The 25,671-nt window shown below is 49.8% G+C and overlaps 1 protein-coding gene across 1 annotated transcript; it reads right to left on the bottom strand.

Moving 5' to 3' along the window:
* Positions 1-929: 929 nt before the first annotated feature.
* Positions 930-3,554, bottom strand: LOC119391914 (uncharacterized). The gene has a single exon (XM_037659564.1). The coding sequence runs from the start codon at positions 3,552-3,554 to the stop codon at positions 930-932; it is 2,625 nt and encodes an 874-aa protein (XP_037515492.1).
* Positions 3,555-25,671: the final 22,117 nt, after the last annotated feature.

Here is a 25,671-nt window from a genome sequence, read left to right on the forward strand (position 1 = left end):
CCGGAGTTAAGTCATCCTCCAGGTAGGTCAGGGGTCTGCTGTTGATGACGGCTTCAACATTGCATAATGTTGTCGTGATGCCCTCTACATCAAGGCTGCTACGCCCCAAGGTCCGCTTCAAAGCATCTTTCGTAGTGCGGATAAGGCACTCCCACCATCCACCCCACCAAGGAGCTCGTTCCACAATAAAGTTCCACTGTATGCGCGTGGTGGTGGCGTGCTCTTGCAACGCAGGGATGACCGCTTTGAAACACCGTGCACAAGAGCGAAACGTTAGGGCGTTGTCCGAGTACACCATGGGTGGAACCCCTCGCCGCGCAACAAACCGACGAAAAGCGAGAATCGTGGTCACCGTTGTCATGTCGGAGGTCAGTTCGAGGTGAATACCTTGTGTCACGGCAAATGAGAATATCAGTATGTATGACTTGTTTGAGTTCTCAGTTGTGCGAACGTAAAGTGGCCCACAATAATCGATGCCAACAACCGAAAATGCTTGAGCCTCGGTTATTCTCTCTTGTGGCAATGGTGCTACTGGAACAGACACTGCCGTCAATCGTCGTTTTCGGCACGGGAAACACTGCGAAAGCACATTTTTTACGGTCTTCCTTCCCTTCAACACCCAGAATCTTGCCCGGAGTTCGGTCGGGGTGAGCTCGATGCCACCATGAAGCGTGCGGGCATGAGCAGCCTGAACAATTAGTGTGGTCAACTTGGGTACGGCGGGCAATAGAATGGGATGCCGGATGTCAGGACTGGCGTTAAGTAGGTTGAGCCTCCCACCGACACGGAGGAGTCCATTTGTATCCAGGAATGGGGCCAGGCGAAGAACCGATGACGTTGATGGCAGCCTTTTTTCTTTCTCAAGAAATCGTATTTCGACTCTGAAGTACTGGTCTTGCACGACTCTAAGCCAATAACGCTCGGCCTCTTCAAGTGCTAAAGTCGTGAGCGTTCCACTGCGGGGAGGGCTCCTTCTCGAAGCGTTGTGGACGAAGCGCTGTAAGAGGCTCCATGTCTCTGTTGTTCGGAAGGTCATCCAGCTTGAAACTGGGAATCGGTCCTGGCGTTGAGATCCAAGTGGGACCGTGCCACCATTTATCCGACTCCAAAAACGCCTTTTTAGACACGCCACGGGTGAGTAGATCGGCAGGATTTTCGCCGCTGCTGCAATACGCCCAGGTGTCGGGATTAGTGAGCTTAGATATCTCGGCTACACGATTGCTGATGAAAAGATCTCGATTTCTTGTTTTTGCTCGGATCCAGTGAAGAGCGACGAGGGAGTCGGTCCAAAAATGAGCGGATGCCTGCTGGAGAAGTGGCACGGACCGTACGTACTCCGCTAGCCGTGCTCCACTAACGCAGGCGATCAGCTCCAGTCGAGACAGGGATATCGTCTTGAGCGGAGCGACGCGACTTCGGCTGATAAGCAATCGTGCGACGCATGCCCCGTCGGCAGAAAGCGTCCGAACGTAGATACACGCACCATAAGCCTTAGGACTGGCATCAGTAAATATGTGCAGTTCAAATGCCAGCTCTACGCTGCAGTCGTGCAGAAACACGTAGCGAGGAATCTGTGCCTGGACATCTGGCAACTCGGCGCACCACGCGTTCCATGCAGCTTGTACTTCGTTTGGCAGAGTGTCATCCCAGGAGTGTTTCCGCTTCCACAGCTCTTGGAACATTAGCTTCCCTTTCACGGTGAATGGGGAAAGATAAACAAGCGGATCGTAAACGCTGGCTACGGTTTGAAGGATCGTGCGCTTGGTGGCCGGTCTGTTTGCGGCGAAGAAGGCTGCGTTGCACACTGTCAACGCGATGGTATCGCCTTTACGCTCCCACGACACGCCCGAAACCTTCATGAGATGGTCATCTCCTGCTTCAGTCTCAATGGCCACGTTATCTTGGATAAACTGTTGCTTTAGCAGGTCGGAGTTCGATGCCCATTTCCGTAACTCCATGCAGGCGTCAGCGAATATGGCGCGTGTTTCCTGGTATACAGTCATGGCTTGTTCCGCCGTGGACACCTCAAGGATGAGGTCATCCACGTAAAACGCCTTCTCCAGGAGGGCCACTGTCACAGGAAATTTTTCCCGACACGACGCTAAATGATGGCGTATCGTGGCGGCAAGCAGAAAGGAACTTGATGCTGCTCCGAAAGTGACCCTAGTCATCCGCCACGCGACAATGGCTGGGCTGGGCTCTTCCTTGGTTGGCAGTTGCTGAACCCATAGAAAGCGTAGTAAGGCTTTCTTGATGTCTGGCACAAGAATCACTGGGTAGCAACGAAAGGATAGCAATAGTTGCACGATGTCAACACCAAGCTTCACCCCTTTCGATAAAACGTCATTCAGGCACGGTTTTTCGACGACATGTGACGACGCGTCAAAAACAACCCGGAGCTTGGTGGTCACTGCATCGCGGCGGATCACAGCATGATGCGGCATGTAATAAATGTTAGGGCCTCGAATCTGCTCTTGATCAACTCGTTCGGCATGACCATCCTTGAAATAAGCAGTGATGGCTTCGTCGTACTGTTTCAGCAGGTCGAGTTGCTCCCTGAATCGGTTCAGCTGCATATTTAGTTGACGTGCTGCAAGCTGTCTGTTGTCTCTACCGGCAGGAATGCCAGGCTCCTGCATCATCAGGGGCACTTGGTAACGACCAGCTTGCTTGCTCAGACAGTGCTCAAATATGTCGAGGTCAGGGTCGTCTTTTACAGTACTTGACGACCGGTTCTCACTACCGATAGTGTCGAGGCGCCACATAGCCGATTCATTGCACTCTTGATGAGAACCACCAGCCGATAAGAAAAGGGCACTAGTTGCTGTAGCTTCGTAGTGCGAGCTACTTCCCTGCACAGTCCACCCGAACGACGTTTCCACGGCAGTGAGTTGCTCGTTGAGGCGATCAATCTTTCTAGTGGCGACCTTCCAATAAGCGTCCGAGCGAATTAATATGCTGATGTCCTCTGTGTGCCAAGTTTCCGGGTCAAACATGTCCGCAGCATCATACCTCCGGGCGCTCAACAGCTCGAGCACTCCAATGTTCAGCGGTGGACTTGTCACGGTGCACACTTCGGGGACTTCCAGTGCTTCCAATGTGACGGTGCTGCCACTAAATCGACCACGCAGCGTGACAGAGACGCGTCGACAACGTAAATGATTCCGTGGCTTGGAATTTCCAAACGTTACCAATGACAGCTCTTCCGTGCCAATGACTTTACACTGCAATCTCTTGGCAACGTCGGTGCGGATGAAAGAACGCTGGCTGCCGCTGTCAAGCAGCACCCGCACCAGGAGCTGTCGCGGTCCGTTCTCCGCCCAAACACGGCCCGTCTGAAGGAGCACCGACTTGGCTTCTGTAGCGCCGGTTGACGCCGTAGTTACCGTCGGTGAGGTAGAGCCGGACGAGCCGCTCGGTACTGTTGGTGTAGGAGCAGCGGTCGTGGTGACGGCTCGTGACAGCTCGCAAAGGACCGTTAGGTGTCGGCGTTGGCACTTGTTGCACGTAAGGTTCGGGGAGACTCTGCAAAACCGTGCGACATGATTGCGCATTCCGCACTTGTAACAGACCGAGCGTTAAGCAACCTGGCCCTTTTCTCGTCGGCGGATAAGTCGACCGCACACTCTGCCACGTTGTGACCTCGGCTGTCGCACAGTACACAAGACGTGCGCTGCTGTAGGGATTCCGTCGCCGCTAGCGCGGATGCCGATGGAATGCCCTGTGAAGATTTTGTCGGCGAGATCATGTCACCAGGTACCGTGATCGAGTTGTGCGTATACGATGACGCCGCTTATTGCTTCCCTTCCTCATGCACTTCAACATGGATTTTCAGGAACGCTAAAATGTCGGTCGCCTTGTGCGTTCTCGCTTCAGGGGGTGTGGGCTCTGCTGATGCATTAGTACCGCGCGTGCTCTCCTCCTTCTTCTTCTGTCGGTACATTATCGCCACGTCTTCTGGAAAGCACCTCATTAGCACCCGATGCAGCACCACAGTGTACTGCTCAGGTGGTACACCAAGACCTTCGAGCGCACTTACGCGGAAACGCACGGTGTCATGCAGCACCCGAAGCTTCTCCACTTCCTTGGAATTCCTCACGGGCGACAATGCAAGAAGCTGGTCGATGTGCTCGTTGACTAATAATTCCTGTCGACCGAAGCGGTCTTTCAGTGTTGTCACGGCAATTTCATAGTTGTTATCAGCCAGCCCGATGCCTTCGATAGCTCGCTTGGCCGCTCCCGTCAGGTACGTCAGCAAATACTTAAATTTCTCGATGGGCGGCAACTCGATATTCTCGGTAATCGTGGCGCTGTAACGTTCCCAGAATTCTTGGCACTGATGTAAATCTCCGGCATACGTCGGGACTTGAAGCGTCGGAAGCGCGACCGACCGGTAGCGTGGCGTACTGACGAGTCCTGGCGGGGCGCCGACGGATCCGATATTGATCTGCATTGCAAGTGTTCGGTCGCTATTGTGTTCAGTCACCGATAGGTCGCTGTGACCGGCCGCCTGTTGGCGCTGTGACAGGAAGAACTGCGCATCAGCAATCGCGTACAGAATCTTCTCGTGGTAGTCGTTTGCACCCTCGACTTCTCCTTCAATAGCCTCGTCTTCCGTGAGATCGAGAATGTCCTTGTCTGGCTGGCGGAGCTCAGCTTCTTTCGTCTTTAAAACGGCGACTTGCCTATTGACCTCACGCGCCTCGGTGTCGGGGTCCTGAAGCAGTCCTGTCAGAAGCGTAATATTCCGGGAGACGCTGGCCCTGACAGTTCCACGCACTTTCCGAAGACGCTCGGTCGAAGACATCGTTGTCAAGCACTGACCAGTTCCCGGGTTTCACGGCACCAAAAATTGTAAATAACGAGGACCCGTGGTCGTAGATCAGGAGCACGTCTTTACTTCATGAAGGATAGCTCCAAGTTTTTCTTCGTTCTTCTCCTCGCTTCCTCCCTGTCCCTACCCCCAAGACTATGCCCCACTATTCTATTTTCAACAGTCCTGCTTTTCAGCGAAGAGTGGAGTCGTAACAGTGCCCGTTTGGGCTGTGTCTATGAGAACCAGGTGCGGACGCTGGTCGAACTGGCGCAATGTAAGGCCTCCGTTTTTTTGGTTACGACTTTTCAGCAAAGCTCGCCACCCGTAGTTGGGTTTTACAGCGAAAGCTGTTATGAGATCATTTCACCGGCCGTTTTTGGCGCCGTAGTTGTCCGCCGCCGCCGCCGCCACCGGTGTCCGTAACCACTATCGCTCGAAATAAAAAAAAACGAAATAAGAAAAAAAATCCAGGATGGAACGAGGTTCGAACCTGGGAGCCCAGTATTCAACCTCTGAGCCATGCCGGTGCTTGAAACTGCCTTGCAAAAAGACCCTACACAGTCTTCATGTCGGGAAGGAACCACATTAACATATGTAATGTAGCGTGGCAGAAGAGTAAAACAACAACCAAGTGTCACACAATGCGAATTCTGTAACCAGGCGTCACACGATGCGAATTGCGCAACGAGCGAGTTGTTGAATGCTTCCAAACCATTACAAAGAGATCTGCCATAATTCTTCATCGTCATTAGCCACAGCGTCAACAAAGTGCACATAATGCCTTACAGGTGTTTAGCAGATACTACGGTTCTGCGCAGAATAACGTGTCGATAGAAGGAAGCATCCCAACATAAAACATAACGACTGTTTAGGAAGGAAGCAGTGGCTGCTTCCTTCCTTCACAAAAATTATGATTTATAGCGTAGTGGGTTCCGCGCAAGTGCACTTCTATTGGTTGCCAAGGAAGCCCATAAGGCTCCCATGATCCATTTCCTCGGGGTCTCAATAAAGTTAATTACCTTTCTCTATCTCTTTCTCACGTTAGCGTATGTTATAAAGTGCGGTGGGAGAATGAAATAACGACCGGGCGTTACACAATGCGAAGTACGTAACTAGTGGGCCATTTAAAGCTTCCAACCCGTTACAAAAGGCTCAGTCATAATTGTTCATCGTCAACAGTCGTCGCATCAAGAAACTGCACATAATGCCTTAAAGACGGTACCTCGCTTCTCCGCAGAATGACGAGTAATGTCGTGGTGGGTGCTTCCAACTTCACAAAAATTATCGTTTGTGGCGTAGTGGGTACGTTGCTAGTGTAGTTGTATTAGTAGCCACAAGAGAGTTTATAACGGGCTCTAGAAATGCCGCTCTTCGGGCTTTCGCTGTGACTGTGCTGCGCTTTCCGCGCAGGCCTGGCGTTTTTTTTTGTTTGAGCACGCAACAGCAGCACGCGTTTAAGCCGACCCACGTAAAACAAAAAAAAATGCGTGATAGGGTTTAAACAGGGGAGGGGGGGAGAGCTGAACTTTTTGCTAGCTTCTGCTGACTGAGGGGACTCTAGCCTACCCTGCCTCCCCCGCTTCCAGAGACCTTGGCTATAATTAAAGCTGAGCACGTATATGTAACGATTACGGGGTGAAGCTGGCAAAACTAATGAAAACATACAAGTGGGTAGGTTAATCGATGCCCTGCGTGGCGAATACCAATGTCTCAAGCGTGGCACATCGGTCGCGCGCCGTGTGCCGAATTGAAATCACTTTCATATATTACTCGGGAGGACCGCTCAGTAGACGTGCAGTAAAAGCAAAACCTGGACTGCTTTCACGCAGACACCATGGAGATGCTTGGGAAGTCCAGGATCTTTCGTCAGCTTAGTAATTTTGGCACAGGGTAGCATATATCCGAAACGGCAGTTGTCACTAAAAGACTCGTCAGAAAGGTAGCAAACTGAGCCCATTGCAATATACTTATGACCATAGGTCGGCAAACTCACTCATGGGTCGACTCATTCAGACTCGCTCAGACTCAGACTGAGCCATGAGGCTGAGTGAGCCCGGGTGAGTAATATTTTGGTGAGTTTGAGTAAGGGTGAGTCGGACTGAGAAAAAATTTTAGTGAGTCGGTGTACGAGTGAGTCCGGTTGAGGAAAATTTTGGTGAGTCTGAGTCCGAGTGAGCCCTAAGTGAAAAATATATTACGTGCGTGAGTCTTAGTGAGCTCCACTTTTCACTGACTTATGATCCTATCTACTCAAGTTCGGCATCGCTATCAGCCTTATCTCGGCTCGCGCTTATACTCGCGCCTCCTCACACATCAATGCGCCAGCGTTCATACTCCCCCTGAGTAATGATGGGTCAGATGTTTGAGTTACAGAGGATGGTAGTGGTGGGAGAGCTGCCTTGCCCCCCCCCCTCTCCACAAACTCCTACACGGGTAGTTTTTGATGAAAATATCTCTAGTGAGTCATGTCATTAAATTAAAATGTCCTTACTGGATTGCAACCACTGATAACTCCTATTTGAAGGTACTAGATCAAAAGGTACCAAGAAGAGAACCATGTATGCGAGATATTTGTATTAAGGAGCGGTGACATGGTCGAAAAAGCTGATTATACGTCAACGGACTCATGAGTCCACTCACTCAGACTCACTCACTCAGATCGAGCCGTGAGTCTGAGTGAGTCTGGGTGAGTAATATCTTGGTAAGGTCGAGCCCGAGTGAGCCCGGTTGAGAAGAATTTTAGTGAGCCTGAGACCGAGTGAGTCCCGTTGAGGAGAATTCTGGTGAGTCTGAGTCCGAGTGAGTCCTAAGAGAAAGATATATAACGTGAGTGAGTCTGAGTGAGCTCCACGTTTTTTGCCGACCTATGCTCACAAGTACCAGCGCAAACAAGACAACACACAGAAGAAACATGGTGAAAGTGCCTTTGGTTTGCTAAGAAATGCTTCGCATTTAAAATTATTGAAGATCTGAGGCAAATTGCGCTTGCGGCTTCTTTCGAGAAGCTGTTTGAAAAAGTGGCACTATCCAGGTTAAAGGGATCCTGAAACAGTTTTGGCGATTTTGTACAAACACGTTGACCCGGTAAGGCAAGTCATAAGAATCATTTGCAGACCGATATAAGCTTTCTGCACAAACTGCAATTATTTTACGAAACATTGAACCAGCGAATCTCTATTGGTTACAGAGGCTCAGCCAAACGAGTTTTTCAACCATCCACTTTCATTATACTCAGCAATATTACATTATACGTAGCACCAGCGACCTATCTGATCGGTGGGGTGCAATCTACGTCACTGACCATTTTTCCAATGTAATTGTGAATGAACTCTTTTGTAATAGTCGAAACACGTCTAATTTGTTTTGTTTAAAAATATCAGTAACAAAACAGCAACAGAAAGAGAACACAAAATCAAAATTAACTAGCAAAACTTGTTGCTCGGCTATTTGGCACATAACGGAGAAAAACCTACACGGCTAAGCACCAGCAGCAGAAAGAAAAAGAAGATTGCTAAAAATACTTTTTCTTTTATATCTTAAGTTTTAGAAGGCAACCCCTTATGTACGAGTAAAAAGATTTGGGGAGGGGCGAAGCATGTAGGGAAGGGTGTTTCAGCTCCACTAACGTGAAACCTGTGAAGGGGCGAAGCATGCAGTGTGCGCCGATGTTTCCCACAGCAAGACCACTGCTATTGGGTAATGAGAGACCGAAGAAGGATTAGACACAGAGACCTGCAGTCCGCTTTTAGTTAACGTGCACGCTGCAAATCTTTATACTTCAACTACGCACAAGAGAAATCTCCCACCGGCACTACATAGCATGTCAAGATCCAGTGCCTATATATATATATATATATATATATATATATATATATATATATATATATATATATATATATATATATATATATATATATATATATATTATACATGGGGTGGCCGGTGAACGGTTGTGCAGCGCGAGCAGTCAATTTTTTCAATCAGGAAACTCGCTAGCAGACGTTGTTTGCGTCGGCGTTGCCTCTCGCTACACCGCGAGCGCTGAGGTGGTGGTGCTCTCTCCTGCGCTCTAGCAAATGGACCGTCGCGACAGCAGACGACGATGCACGATGCAAGCCAACACGCCGAGACCCTAAGGTGCTGCGCCCTTAGAAGTACAAGAAAAGAGCGTTGTGGTGCTTGTTCTTTCTGCTGGTGGCATTTACCTCGACGTTTGTTTTGTCGGGCATAACTAATTGCTCTAGCTACGTTGTGTGCTGATCCCGGCCTCGGCGGCTGCGTTTTCGACGGAGGCGAAAATGTTTCAGGCCCATGTACTTAGAGCGAGGTGCACGTGAAAGAACCCCAGGTGGTAGACATTTCCAAAGCCCTGCACTGCGGTGTCCCTCATACTCAAGCGTGGATTTGGGACGTTAAACCCCAGATATTATTATTATTACGTTGTGTGCTGCAAATCCAGTGATCCGCGACTTGTAAAGCTGTGACCTCGTGTAAGGCACTGACGAGCCACCTTAGCTTGACAGGAAATCCCCCACCCCCCCCCCCCAACAATGCCTTAGATCCACAGGATATTGCCCGTGTTCACGCTTATCGGTAATTGTTCTAAAATACTTTTTGCTTATTCGAAAAGTCCTTATTGTTTGCAGACTGTCGGCGTACGCGATAAACAAATAGGACTGGCTGGTAATCTTGCGGTACCTGGCGGATTGGATCTCAACCACTCCACGATAGTGCCACACGCGCTTTCTATGTTTTACGTTACCGGCCCATTGCACGTGTAACTGCTCCGTTGCGCAAACCGCGCCACAATGTCTGGGAACATTCGAGATTATTTTAGGATCATCTTTTAGGCTTGAGCGCGCAAACGCGAACAGCTGAGTTTATTCTCGAACTAACGAGGCCACCAGCGATACGGCTCGAATATTCGATGCCGCATGTATAGACTATGAAATCGAGAGTTCGACGGAAGCCCGTCTGGTCGGGACGAAACATGATGAATAAAAGGCAAGCACGGACCAAATAAACGTTTTAAAAGGCTTCCGTATGGAAGCCGAAACGTCGTTTCTTTTAAAACTTTTATTTGGTTGGTGGTTGGCTTTTATTAATCATGTATAGACTATGTTACTTAAGGCATATGGGCGCCGCCATCATGGACTGTTAAACGAATGTTTCCTTATTTTTGTATCCCGTGACGCGAAGTGATAAAGCCAGGACATGCGTAATGCACCAACCCAACAGTTTTCATGTGTATACGCGCACCGTAGCACTGTTCGCTTAGTTGTTCGAGCTAAAACACGGCAAGGTTAACACTCCAGCAGGGCGGCACCGAAACCCGCCTGTAATATAGTCTATAAATACCGACGCGCCTTGCCGCGGTTCAGGTTATCGACGGCCGACGCTCTGTTCGCCTCTATCAGTGTACAGTGTGTATTGCTGTAGTTTGACTTTCCGTTTCAGGCCACAAGTTCAGCCAAATAAAGAGTTTCATCTTGGGCACGCCGACTGCTGCCTTCGTCAACGTCACGACCCCGTTACATCTGGTAGAGGTGCTGCTTCCTTGATGTTTGGGACGCTTACGAAAAGCCGGGAACCAAGCCCACAATGTGAAGAAGACACCGAAGCCCTCGCGCAACAGCGAGCTAGCCGCAGGCTACAAGGCTTGCAAACAGAATAAGACTCCTACCCGAGAATAGAAAAAGCACAGCGACGAACACAACAGCGACGATGACTGCCGTTGTGTCAACCGCGACATTTCTTGACGCATCAACCCAGGGAGCCGCAGACTTTCCGTGGATCATCGATTGAAGACGGAGAAAGCTAGCTGGAGACGTACGACTGAGTCGCTGCCTTCAACAACTGGGACTTAGAAGAAAAACTGGGCCAAGTGTGCTTCAACCTAGAAGACGCCGCGAGGACGTGGTACGAAACCGAGAATCCGTGCTACACACCCGGAGGTCTCTTTCGGACGGCGTCCTAAGCATGTTCACGAGCGTGGTCCGCAAGGAACGCGCTGCAGCTATGCTAGAGACCCGTGTGCAGCTGCCCAATGAAAACATTGCCATATACACGGAAGAGAAGAGATCAATCGCCTGTTTCGACACGCCGACACAAGTATGCCCGAAAGAAGAAATTCAGGTTCCTCATGCGGGGTGTAAAGTAAGAATTCTTCGCTGGATTGATAAGGAACCCGCCGAAGACGGTCGCTGAATTTGCTTCGGAAATGCGTTCGCATCTCAGGCGTTTTGCCTGAGATGCGAACGCGGCAATACAACACAACCCCAACTTCCTGGCCACAAGCGACGCCGACGTTCAAGCGCTAGCAACCGCCGATGTGATTGAGACGGTCAGAGCAATCCTGCAAGAGGAGCTGCGAGAAATTCTACATTCATCGTGACCTCACGTGGATTCCATCGCTGACGTCGTGCGCCAGAAGATCAGAGGCGTAGTCAAGGGGGGGGGGGGGGTTGGGTGTTCAAACTCCCACCGAAATTTTTCAGTTTCGCTTGCGTATATATACACGCACACATACAAACGCACGAACGAACATACAAAAAGTATGGTTGAACCCCCCCCCCCCCCCGAGAAAAATTTCTGGCTACGCCCTTGCAGGAGTTCCAGCAATCAGTGGGCACTCATCAGCTAGGAGACCCTCAGCCGCAAGCTATGAGCTATGCTGGTGCAGCCCACCGTCATGCTCCTCCCCCACGCCCACGCCAAGACGCCACATCACCGCAGTAACGTCGACAGACGCCGCCACTGCCACCGACGCCCTACCGTCCGCCTGTCGGCCAGCGCTACGCCCCTAGGAAGACCGACGTTTGGCGCGCCCCTGACCACCGCCGGCTCTGCTACAACTGTGAGGAAGCCGGTCATACCTACCGTCGTTCCCGATGCCGCCAGATAGGACTACGTGGCTTCGCCGTCAACGCGCCGTGTCCAGAGCGAGCTGAACGACCACGCGGCATCGCCGACTACTTCGCAGCAGCGCAATGGACCCCCCGATGACTTCCTCGATAGCGGTCGCCAGGCCGCTATGTCTGTGCCCAACGCCGACCGTACACTAGCCCAACCTGGCACTGGTCACCTAGCCCGTATGCGCAAACCTAAGGGCAGCAACCGATGGGTGTGCGGTTGCTGTATGACGCAATACCGAAGATCCTCCGCCGCCGACGACAACGCCGCGACGAAATCTGAAGAACACGCCGCAAGCCGAACGGAGCCCTGACGTCAACACCTTGCGGCCCGAGGAAGACCTGACGACGCAACATCGAAGCAGCGGGACAAACCGACGTAAATGTGATCCGACGCCGCGACCTAACCGCAATGCAAGGCGACGAACTAGCGACCTCGACGTTCTAATCGACGGCCACAACGTCACCGCTCCCGTCGATACTGAACCCGAGTATTCCGTCATCAGTGGGCCGTTCGCCGAGAAGTTGAAGAGCTAGGACTGCTTGGGAAGGTCCCGAAATCCGGACCGCTGGAGGCCATCTGATAACTCCGTCTGGAGTGCGCACAGCAAGCGTCACCATTAACAATCGTACTTATCCTGCGAGCTTCGTAATCTTGCAAGATTGCTCCAGGATGCGATACCTGACATGGACTTCTTAAATCTCATTACTGACAGAGCTACGGCCTTTACTGCGGACCTAACTTAGGCGATCTTGGGATACAGCCAGACAAGCCACCGCTGGACCACCGCCTACCACCCACAGACCAATTGGCTCGCCGAGAGCGTGTAAATAAGACCATCGCCGACATGCTGGCCATGTAAGTCGACGTCGAACACAAGACGTGGGATTGCATCTTTCCGTACGTGACCTTCGCATACAACACGGTCGTACAAGAAGCGACGCAAATGACGCCATACAAGTTGTTGTACGGAAGGAGCCCAGCAACGACGCTCGACGCAATGCTGCCAACTGCCACCGACGAAGGCAGTCTCGACGTCGCCGCCTATTTGCAACACACCGAAGAAGCCCGACAGCTCGCCCGCCTGCGCATCAAGAACCAGCAGAGGGTCAACAGCCGTCACTATAATCTTCGACGACGCCACATGGAATAGCAACCCGGTGACCGCGTGTGGTCGGGACGCCGATACGCCGACGGGGACTTACCGAGAAGCTTCTTCGGTGATACTTCGGGCCATGCAAGGTGCTTCGACGTCTCGGCATTCTAGACTACGAGGTTATCCCGGACGGCATTGCGAACTCTCAACAGCGCCGTGCACTAGCTGATGTCGTCCATGTCGTGTGCCTTAAGCCGTTTTATGCGCGTTAGCCAACTCAAGGATTGTACTTTTTGCTTTAATTTTGCATTTTTTGTTTGTACTTTTAGCTTACTGTATTTTCTTGTTTCATTATTGCACTTCATTCGTGTATGCTCTTTTCCCCCCTTCCATGTTCTGTTACAAGCATCGGGACTATAACGAACAGAAACCGACGGCATGGCTGCATTCTCCTTCCCCCTTTAATCCCACACTAATCCTAATGATGACTGCAAGCGCGCGGTGCGCGACCGTCATCGTCTTCCATTTTCAACATGTTCCCGCCAGCGCCAAAGAAGTGAAAAGGAAAGGATGGCACACAACCTAAAAGAAAAGGATGGCACAATGCAACAAAACACTGCCGAGCCACCGCACTGGCTGGGCGGTAGTTCACGTCACTTGTAACATGTAGCGCCATCTTTCGTTCGCTAGCTGCAGATAGGTCGATGCGCGATGCACTCAACGTCCGGCACGAACTGCCACTTAAAGGGGCCCTGCAACACCTTTCTTAGTTATATTGGAATAGTCTCATTATTGACGTATGACTCTTCACGAGTCATATGCCGCAAAAATTTTTCGAATCCGTCAAGTCTAAGTGGTGTTACCAAATTATAGAGATCACGTTCCGCAGCTTTCTCCCTCAACTCAACGCCGCGAGCGCGCGGAAAGATATAGGCAGCGAGTCGAGGGAGGCAGCGCAGAGGAGCGAGGCTCCGCCCAAGAGCGCCGGCGGAGTTTTAAATGCGAAGCATTTCTTAGCGAACCTTTGGCACTTTGAGCGTTTCTATCTACGTATCTATCTATCTATCTATCTGGCCGCCTACGTCTGGGTGCTCTCATGGTCGCCTCCTTAACTTGGTGTAGACCGAAATTGGCATGGGAGGGTCAAAACATTTGACGAATATGACTGTCGGGTCATGACATGAATAACGTGAAAATCCTGTCGCGTACGTCGTCAAACCCTTTCCTACAGACACGTGTGGCACATACCCGTTTACCAAGGGCCGCGGTGTAGGGTTATGCGCCATAGGTGATTGACAGTTTATACCTACCCAGGAACGGCGAGAACAGACATTGGTAACTTAAATGCGAGAGCGTTAAGAAAAACAGACATCGGCAGCGTTGACCCGAAGAATGGAAGAAAATGAAAATTAGAATCGCAGCAGGAATCGAACCCAAGCATTCTGCGTGGCAATCAGGTATTCTACCACAGAGCCACGCCAGGTCTTTAAACTGGTTTGGAAAACAGCCTATGCAGGCGTAATTTCGGTGCAACGTCAATTGTGGTTGTGGTGTTTGCTAATTTTACAAGAAAGCAAAAAATCACACCATCTCCGCTAAAGGGGACCGTGAGGCGATGCGAAGCAGCGTTTCGGCATGTCGAGCCCGCGTTTCACAGGGGAAGTGGAGAGGAGGAGGAGAGAGGGAAAGGGAGAGGGGGAGGGGAAGTGGAGAGGGAGGAATATGGAGAGGGGAAGGGGAAGTGGGGGAGGAGGTTGTGGAGAGGGTTCACGCATGCGCAGTAGGGGTGGTCACGGCGCACACCACCACGGGATTGAACTCCACCATAAGATGCTTCGCATCTAATAAACACTACATGATATTCCTGCGATGTGTACTCCTACGCGACAGGCGTCATATCAGAGTAACGTCTGTGGTTTTAGTGTTGGCTCCGCTTTTATAGCAACCTAATAAACATTACATGTGTGGTCCTATGATTCAGCAAGCTATATTGAAGCATTGCTGGACCCTGGAGGAATATATTAACGAAAGTTACGTATGATATGCACATCACCGCACCGTAAAGTGCACTTAGTCCGCCAGAACTGTCCTCTTCATTTCTTACGAGGGTGGGCGATGGCCTCATGCTGACCGAGGATGATGCCCGATTGATTGACAGCGGCTTTGTAGACAAGGCTACGTAGGCAACATACACCCAGGTAGTCTACGAATACCACAAGCGTCATCCACTGACGTTTGTCTACGTAGCACTATCCAGGCCTACCAGCCTCGACGGCCTATACCTCACAAACGCGAAGGGTGACTTGATGTTCCGACTTGCCGCCGGCTCTATCGACAATTTTTCGACGAAATAACCGAGGCAACGACGAATTCCAACAGCTGTACCGGGTCTGTCGACAGACACTTTGTCGACGAATAGCTGTCGCCGGCTCTATCGACAGACAATTTGTCAACGAAATGACCGAGGCAACGACGAATTCTAACAGCTGTACTGATGTTCTGACGAGGGACCCATGTGTAGTGAAGTATGAGGTAAGATACTTCACTACACATGGACCCCTCGTGACTGCGATCACGAAGGGTCCGATAAGTCATGACCAGCTGCTCTTGCGCACTGAGCACATTGTTCAAGAACTGTCCAGAACTTCTTCCACGCATGCACACGGGTTCGTGAAACGTGCGTGCATTCTCCATCGTAAGGCACGAGTATAAGCACTACATACCATCTTACCGCTTCTACTGCTGGTAATACCCACGTTGCCGTTGGCAGCGTTACTCAACTGTGAACAACTGGTTATATAACAGATATGCGGCTCTTCAACATATATGTGTGTGTATAAAACTTATACAAATCTTTAGCGTCATTTTGTAACGTTTCGTTCAGTAAAAAAAATTACGCCACAGTCACCTTCCCGCCGCATGCTTCGCATAACATCCACTCCCACGGTGCGTGGGATCTGCCGAATTTTTTTTTCTTCATTTTTTTCTCTCTGACGTCTGGGCGCAACCACGTGGTCTGTGCCGCCACTTCCGGTCGGCTTGCGTCGTTCTCGTCGAGCGGAGCCGATATCGCGCGTGCTTGAAAACTGCGCGTCGGTTTGGTAATGTTGGGTGTGCACCTCGAACGCCGTAGTGTTTTCATCGCTCTGCCAACCATGGAAGCAAACCTGCACGCTCGTTTGGAACGAATGACAGCTGAGATCGGTTTCGGCCCATACTCCGATACACCGCCTCGTAAGACGGCACTGGCAAACGACCCCGAAGCGCCGCCATTACCGGACGCCAGCATTGTTATCGGAGACACGCTGCGCCCGTGCCTCGGTCGGTCGTGAGAACGTGCCGACGATGCAGTTCTCAGCTGACGAGGCAACACTCGAACGGCTGCCACTCTCAACGGAACCGGCGATGGTCAAAAGCACAGAAATATTCACGTTTTCGGCGCTGCGCATGGCGAAGAAAACGGAACCACGCAACTACGAGCAGACGAGCTGTCGGTGAGATCGGAAGTGCTAATATTAATGTTTGTTCGGTCTTTTTAACGCGATAACAGAATATAAACATACATATTATCTACTTATTGAACTCAAAATTAACAACGAAAGTAATAATGAGGGTGTTATCGTGATTATAACATCAGCCCATGGTGGAACTGCCGACAATCGCGTCATATATTGCGGACTAATACATCATTTGTCGAGAGAAGAGGGAGCGATTTTCAGCTGACTTTGAGAATTTATTGTAAATTCCAGGCCGTGCGCATCGCTGTAATATTTGGCTCGCGTGTTCTCGGGAGCCTCGACTACCGATCGGCAGCGCTTTTTGAGCATGCTCGAAAAGTGTTGCAGGGCCCCTTTAACGTTCGCGGTTTAGTCCCGCACGCACTTTGACGATCCTTTAGTTCGGTGTAGTCAGTCCAACGCAGTTCGCAATCGTCATAGTCCAGTACGTGGTCGCGCAGTCAAGTAGTAGCTGTCTGGAGGTTAGCGAGAACCGTTCTTTTCCATCTATGTTTGAAGCGTTTGGAGCGATTCCGAATTACAGTTGCTCTTCCGACATGAAATCGCTGCTTGCACGCGGTTATGTCAGTCGGTGCCTTGAGCGTTCTTGGTATGAAGTGTCGTCTTTGGAGGTCTTTACGTGCTCTTACGCTCTTTGGTTCCAGGTCTTTGGCTCTCACATGAGTGGACCGTCGTTTCATTCTTTTCCCGAATTTCTTTCTATTCGATGACATCATTCTGCCTTTCCAAGCTGTCAGGTGCGTTCGTTCGGTTCTTGTCCTGTACGCCTTGAGCATGATGGCAACGTCTCTTCAATCACATACCACGGAAGTGTACACTCTCCTTCAGGCTTTTAGATGCGAAGCAGCTTTCGCGCTGGGCTTTGCCCGTAGTTCCATTGGTGACCGTCCGCTTTCTAAAACCTACCATAGCCATCTGTAACATATTGAGCGCGCGCTCGCTCCAAGGAGAAGTCTTCTTCGTCTTGTTCTTCGACCCCCTTGATGATGATACATGCAGAGCGCTCGCTCGCGCCAACGAGAAGTCTTCTTCGTCTTGTTCTTCGATCGCCTTGATGATGATACGTGAAGAGCACTTTAGGGGCCCGGGCTGCCGTATGCTGTCCTAGCTTGGCGTAACGCAGACAAAACCAGGTGTGCTGGCACTCGCTAGCGCGTTCGGGCCTGTGTAAGGGGCTGGGTAAGACGCTGTGGCCTCTCCCCTCTTACACTCTCTCAGCAATCGCGTGATGGCGTCGGGGAACGAGATTCTGCAGACGCGCGATGAACCCGCGTGGCGTGCTCCAACAAGAGTTCGGGACGAGTAACAGCAACAGCAACTACAGTGAATTCATGGTGTGCTCCACATGCAAAGACTCTTTAACATCGGGCAACGTGCCCGTGATGAACGGAACTTAGGTTGACCCATGCGCTCCTTCGTATCCCCACATGGTTCCCTTTAGGGGGAGATGGTGAAATTTTTTGTCTTGGTAGCCGAGGTTGTGATCCGTGCGGCTGATAGTGATCCGCACGTGTCTTGTCCAACAGTATTTGCATGCTTGTTCTCACGGGAACTTTTATTTTCCTTAGCTTGGTCCATTGGTCTTCGTAGCCCACGTTTGACGCTTTCATAGCAGTCATATCGGCTCTGTCATGAGCTCCACATAGACCGTTACTGGAAATGCCTTCAAGGCTCTCACAACCGACAGATGACAAAGCATCAAGTTCTAAGACTGTGTTTTTGGCCCAAATGTTGGAACTAGCTTCAGACGACTTGTGCTCAACCGGAGCTTGTGTCACTTCATCTTCGCCACCACTTATTCTGATAGTTACATTGGTTAGGCGATGTTGCGAATTGGCAATGGAATTCCTTACAATTACAGTCTTGCTTCCGTTGCCATCGACTGGCATTCTCTCGCCGTGCGAATAAATCGAACTCTCTCTTGTAATCGCCACATAATTTCCTGTTAGTTGTGCGACTGCGTACAACGGTCTTTTAGGGGCGAAGCTCCTTAAGGCGGCACCCGTTCGTCCCTCGTCGTGCTCGTAGTAGTGAGTAACAAGTCTTACCCTTTGACCTCCAAGGTGGTGCCGGTGGGAGATTTCTCCTGTGCGTTGTTGAACAATAAAAAATTCGCAGCGTGCGCGTTAACTAAAAGCCGAATTCTTCTGTCTCTGTAGAAGTGTAAGTGTTAGCTAAAAGCCGACTTCTTCTGTCTCTCATTCCCATTAGCAGCCATTGTTTACCTCCAAGGTAGTGCCTGGTGTGATTTCTCCTGTGCGTGATTAAACAATAAAAATTTTGTTCAAAACGCCGTTGATTGATGAAATAAACCAACGAAAGACGCCAGATGTTTTGTAAAAACAAAACGAAAGAACGCCAGATGTTTCTAAAGCAAAACGAAAAAGACGCCAGCTGCTTAACGAAAGACGCAAGGTGTTTTCTAAAGCAATGGTTTTCTAAACAATGAAAATTCACAGCGTACATGTAAAATTAAAGTGAGCTGCAAGTCGTCATAACTCATCGAACCTTTAGTATAAACGCGCCCGATCTCACGTCGGTGATGATGTACTGGGCAGAATTCACGGAAGATTCACGGTTTACCGATGAACCTCCGCAGCTTCGCCCACTCATCATCATTCACTCCGTGGATATGCTGTGATTTTTTTCTAATTCCTGTAATTGAAGTTGGAGGTCTGATATCACATTTAAGTTATCACAGTCAAAGTTATCGCAGCTTTCGACGTCATTTTCTAGTTCCTCAAGACGTATAGTGTCATAAATCTGGCGGTCTACTTTCTTCAAGTCGTGTCGCATTAGTTCAAGGTTTAAGCGTAAATCCTTGAGCTTGCTTATCTTCGGTGATCTAGACGAAAGTACTATGTCACTTTCTTTCATGACTTCTTCAATGACTGCTCGCAAAGATCTCCGCATAACTTGAAGCTGCTTCATGTTCTGGTCCTCTACTCTTTCTCTCTCCTCCGCGCTCGCGAGTGCGCAGTTATTACCCGTTAACATCAGTCATGTTGGCGTGGCGCTATTTGATTCAAGGGCAGGGCCTTCACGATTACTCTCATTAAAAGGCTTCAGCATTCCGAACTTGAGACTCTTGAATTGACTATCATCACGCTAGCTTCGAGGGCTAGGCCTGCAGAACGGTTGTCATCGCAGCGAAAGTTGATCGTCCTGGCCTCGCGAGCCATGTAGTTGTTGCCGAAGCGAAAATCTAGTGGATGGGCAGACATACCGTTAGCTGCTCCGAGGGCTCGGCTGATAGGATGTGACTCTCCTTTCTTCATGGACATTATAGCCTTGCGAACCTTGGGCCGTCGTCTTGAAGGGCAAGGGCAGACCAGCGCCGAAGTCATCGTAAGGGGCTCCCGCCTCGCGAACCTACAGGCGACGGACGCTGCCTCATCAATCCATCAGTCACCGTCTAGGTCTCAGTACGAGCCGGAGTAGTAGTCCCGGGTTTCACGGCACCAAATATAAAGAACAGGGACCGACGGCATGGGTGCCTTCTTCTTCCCCCTTTAATCCCACACTAATCCTTGTGAGGCTGCATGTAATCTGGCAGCCTTGTGCTGCATGTTGATCTAGTCGTGACGCAGTTTCGTAGCTGTTCTAGCCGCGCGTGTGTACCAGTACTGTAGTGATGTCGTGCCTCAGAATCAGTTATTTTACGTTTTATGAAAGATCCAAGCCTATTTTTTGAAAAACATTGGTCGCGCTTACACAACCCTCAAATTATATTCGTTCAGGCGCTGCTAGAACCATTGAAAGTTAAAATTAAAATATTGGCTCAACACTTACAAGTCATTCAAAACTTGACATAGATTTTGATAATATTTTTCCTCCGAATGCGAAACAAATGCCATTACGGTATTTAAATGACCAGTTGCAAGATTACATTGCGCACCTGACAACTAACAATATAATTGCGACTGATGCATCCGTATCAAACGAAAAGGCTGGGGTAGGCATCTTCTCTCCTTCTCTTGACTGGTCTTTTCCTGTTAGACTTCCAGATTACACACCGATCTTCATTGCAGAAGTATTTGCTATTCTTCTGGCTCTCCGAAAGCTTCCTTCAAGCGAATCAGGAGCAGTTAAAATTACAGATGCTCTTTCAGTATGTTCGGCGCTCTCTTCGGCGACAAACTTACCGCTCACGGGTGTTTCATCATTTAGTACCGGGAAAATTGCGAAAAATTCAGCTGTTATGAGTACCAGGCCACTGCGGAATATATTTAAATGAGATGGCGGACACATTAATCACAATATCTTTAAAGGGACCCATTACACCGATTATACCCGATGCTGCTTACGCGACAGCAGTAAGATTTCGAAATGCGTGGCTGCTTAATGAAATAGGCAAATTTTCCTGGGATCAATTCAGTGACTTCGAACATTTAAGATTTTGCTGGAATAAGCAGCGGTGTGTATCACGGCAAGTAGAAGTTACTTTCACCAGACTACGCTGCAGAATTCCGAAGTTGAATGATTACTTACACAAAGCTGGACTCAGCGCGTCTCCGTTATGTCAGTTTTGCGGTGAAATAGAGACAATAGAGCATTTCTTTTTATTCTGTCACCGGTATTCTAATGAGAGAAAAAGATGCCTCGTCGCTCCCCTTCAAAATTTAGGATTACAAATCAATGTTCCGCAAATTTTATCATTCGGTGGCATTACATTGGGTTATAGCCACAGGGAGGTCCAATCTGCAGTGTTAATTACATACAGGAAACAGAAAGATTACCATGCTAGTTTATATTGGCTTAGTTTTATTACTAATTCCAACCGTTGTTAAATCCGTCAAACATCACACCTGGTATCCTGACTACGTGCTCTGAAGAATTTTCAAATATTTTTTTCTCTCTCTTTTAGTCTAAAATTACAACGTTTATCTTTAGCCTAATAAGTATTTACCTCAAATATCCTGCCGCCCGGTTCTTGGCCTATACCTCTTTGTGGGTAAGCGCCACTAGCAAGAGGTCATCGTCATCATCTTCATCATCATCATCGATGCCATGCCATGATGCCTATTAAAGTCTTGCTTGTCGTATAATCGCCTTATGTACGTCTCAGAGTCCTCACATTTGGCGCAGTCGACGACGAACTATGCCGCGGAAACCAGAGCCACCTGTCTGCTTCGTGTGAGTTGGTGTTTGGTACCCGTTGCCTGCCTCTCTGCCTCTGCCTGCCCTAAGCCTACTTAGAACTTGCCCGCCTGCACATCGACTAGAATGCCGCTCATAAATTGGAACAAAGCCACGGTAGACGACCTCCATGGTTTCACCACGGATTTCATTCGCCATGAACTTTCGCGTCGTAACCTCGAGACGACTGGCTCAGAGGACGAGATGATTGAACGGTTGCTTGCCGACATCGCCCACAACCATCAACTGTCTGGTATACCCGACTCGACAGCCGAGCAATCTGTCCTCACTTTAAGTACGCAAGTGTTGGGCGACTTATTGCAGCAGCTTGTGACCCTCTCACAACGGCCGACTGTTCCAGTCCAAGTGACCACGCTGTCCGATCATTCTGCATCGCTACCAACCTTTAGTGGTGACGGCAGTATTTCAGCTCATCAGTGGCTTGAAGAACTCGAGCACACGCAAGGATTGCCCTCGTGGATACCGTCTACTCTCCTCGCCGTAGCGCTTGGTAAGCTCCGTGGCCCTTCTGCAGATTGGAAGAGCGTGGCAGGAAACCACTGCGACACGTGGGAAAATTTCAAGGGAGCGTTCGAAAACCAGTTTGGTGACAGACTTACGCTCCTGCAGTGGCCACACCTAGTCACCAGACGCGTCCAGTCACCCAGTGAGAGCCTCGTTGATTACTCGTTGGCAAAACTGCGCGTCATTTCACGATATCCTGTCCTACTGACAGACCCTCAGCGGATTGAATATGCCCTACAGGGAGTGCGCGACGCCCACTTGGCAACTACTATTGCTGCACAACGTCCATCAACTGTGAGCGCTTTCCTTGACATCGCCATCCAGCTCGACCGAACTATGGAGCATTTCTCTGTTTTTCCAAGTCAGCTGCCCGTTGCTGTCAGAACACCGTCACGAGCGCCTCCCATGCCTGCGCAGCAAGTTGGTATTATGAATGACACAGCTTCTTCACAAATCAATCCGCCTGAGTGATCAGTGTCATGTCAAACTTCCTCGTTATCAGTGGAGCAGCAAGACAGTCGTTATTCTGCAATCAGCTCCCGAAATGGCGCACCTGCTTATCGCCCCGGAGAAGACCTAAGCAAGGCCATTTGCTACAATTGTCGCCAAGCTGGCCATCTTGCATCGAAGTGCCCTCGTTCCAGATGCAATGCCCAGCTATTTAGCTAGCAAACGAGTCTTCCTTCCATGGCGTGTTTTCAGACTTCAGAACCACTCGAGGAATCACTTGTGCAGTGTGCTGTACATCCAGCCGACATTCCACTTATAGGCACTGTTGACGCCTTTTCACACAGGGGTTCCAAGCACACCATACTTTCGCTGAACGTTGTTGGATCTGTCAACCTGGTACCATGGACCAAACCCCCATATCTGTTGTCGGTGGTGGTACCGTCATGCCAGTTGGTACATTATGCACTCGTAATTCTGTGGGGACCGTTTCTGCAGTACTTGAGGTTCTCGTTCTGGCTAGCAACCCCTTGCATTTATTTCAGGGAGAGGACTGGTTTGAGGCAGCTCATGCTGAGCGCCTTGTACGGCCACCTCATCCAACAGAAATTCAACATCCCAGCGCGGGTGTTGTGATGCGATGCCTGGAGAAGGTGCTGCCAAGAATGTCTAATGCTGTTGTGTTGTCCAGTAGCCCTACGTCTCCTTTCACACAAGCAGCGTCTTGTACAGGCTGCTTGCTGTTTTCGCCGTTGCCGCACAACACTCAGCCCACATGGTTATCCTTCGAACAGAACGAAGAGCTGCCTGACGTGAAGTCACAGGAACCGATTGCAGCCCCACTTTGTACGAACGATGCTACGTTGGAAATGCCGTTTCCACAGCTACGTGATGCTCGCATAGGTCCACACCTACGCGAAGAAGTTACTGCAGTTCAACATGTCTTGCGTCAGCGTGTTGACCTCCTTGCCACTGGTGACAATGCCTTGGGCCTTTGCAAAGGGACTGAGTATTCCATTGACCTTGTGCCGGATGCATCACCATACGCCCGTGAACCTTATAGATACAACACAGAGGACTGCAGTTTTATTGAGCGCCAATGTCAAGAGCTTCAAGCAAACGTCTCGGGCACCAAGAAGACGCGGCTGGACCCGGAACTTTTCCGGACAGCCAGCCAGCTGCTCCAGGCCAATAAACTGAAAGCCAAGAAAGACCGGATGCCAAGGCAAGCCTGGACTAAGCTGCACTTGATTGTGCCAGTTCTCTGTATGAGCTCCGACAGCAGCTTCGCCGCGACCTTACTTACATTCATCTACCGGTGTCACCTCATGACGAGAATCAATATATATGTGTAACAGTGAAGAACAGACCGTCATGGTTGTGGGCGCCTACCTATCTCCATCAAGTCGATTTGACGATAAAAGACTACAAGGCATCCTGTCATCATTTCCCCACCCGTGCGTATCATCGGGGACTTCAATGCTCACCATACACTCTGGGGAAGTAGCAAGATCAATGCTAAAGGCAGAAATTTGGTGTCCTTTGCCTCCGACAATGAACTATTCTTGCTAAATGACGGCAGTCCAACGTTTTTGCGTGGTTCAACGTATAGCAGCTGTCTTGACTTGGCGTTTGACTCACGAAGCCTCGTCAGGCGTGCTGGTTGGTTCCCGGACATAGAAACGCGTGGGAGTGACCACATTCCCACGTATGTCAAGATTGAAGGATTCTCCCCTTCTAAGATACGCGATAGCTTTCAAAGAGTGGAGTGGAAGAAATTTCAGTCTTGCATGCAAGAGCAATGTCAAGCGAATAGATCACTTGACTTAGTGGAGATAATCAAGAGCACGATACACGATACTACGCGTGCTCTCACACGCTCTTCGAAATTAACAGAATTTGACATCGTGTTAGAGCGACTTCGAGGAATCCGACGACGTGCTGAACGAAGATACCGACGCACGGAGGCAATTGAAGACTTACAGACCGCTCGACGTCTACAGAAGAAGATTCAACGCCGCATAGAAAAAAATCACAGCATATCCACGGAGTGAATGATGATGAGTGGGCGAAGCTGCGGAGGTTCATCGGTAAACCGTGAATCTTCCGTGAATTCTGCCCAGTACATCATCACCAACGTGAGATCGGGCGCGTTTATACTAAAGGTTCGATGAGTTATGACGACTTGCAGCTCACTTTAATTTTGCATGTACGCTGTGAATTTTCATTGTTTAGAAAACCATTGCTTTAGAAAAATCTGGCGTCTTTCGTTAAGCAGCTGGCGTCCTTTCGTTTTGCTTTAGAAACATCTGGCGTTCTTTCGTTCTGCTTTTACAAAACATCTGGCGTCTTTCGCTGGTTTATTTCATCAATCAACGGCGTTTTGAACAAAATTTTTATTGTTTAATCACGCACAGGAGAAATCTCACCAGGCACTACCTTGGAGGTAAACAATGGCTGCTAATGGGAATGAGAGACAGAAGTCGGCTTTTAGCTAACACTTACACTTCTACTTCTACTAACGTTTCCTACTGGAACATGCCAATGGCTGCTAATGGGGAATGAGAGACAGAAGAATTCGGCTTTTAGTTAACGCGCACGCTGCGAATTTTTTATTGTTCAACAACGCACAGGAAGAATCTCCCACCAGCACCACCTTGGAGGTCAAAGCGTAAGACTTGTTACGGACTACGACTACTACTACTACCACTACTACGACGACGACGACTACGAGGGACGAACGGGTGCCGCCTTAAGGAGCTTCGCCCCTAAAACTCGAATCGCAACGTTGGACTGTTTCTTGCTAGCCGCTTGACCATCGTAAACCTCTATCGTCATTGTGGAGGGCGGTACGAGGTATGCACACAAAACCCATTAAGCGGTCCCCATTCAAGGCGCTAGCTCTCTCTCAAAAGCGACCAGATATTGATGTGGTAGAAGAATTTTGTGCCAGATTATCTGGGCAACTCACAGCACCAAACAGCCTATTACCCTCGAGAAGCTGTCCACAACCACGAGATCCCTGCATGGATTTGCCATTTTCCATCCATGAACTCAAGGCAGCACTAGCTTTGTGTGGACACGCGTCGGCACCAGGGCCCGACGGAATTTCGTACAGAGCCCTGTGTCATCTGGGCGAATGCGCGAGATCTTTTCTCCTTTCGTTGTACAAATCCTGGCAAGATGGCACGCTCCCGACAAGCTGGAAGACTAGTCGC

This window comes from Rhipicephalus sanguineus, chromosome 4 (genome assembly GCF_013339695.2).
Source record: "Rhipicephalus sanguineus isolate Rsan-2018 chromosome 4, BIME_Rsan_1.4, whole genome shotgun sequence".
NCBI classification, from domain to species: domain Eukaryota; kingdom Metazoa; phylum Arthropoda; class Arachnida; order Ixodida; family Ixodidae; genus Rhipicephalus; species Rhipicephalus sanguineus.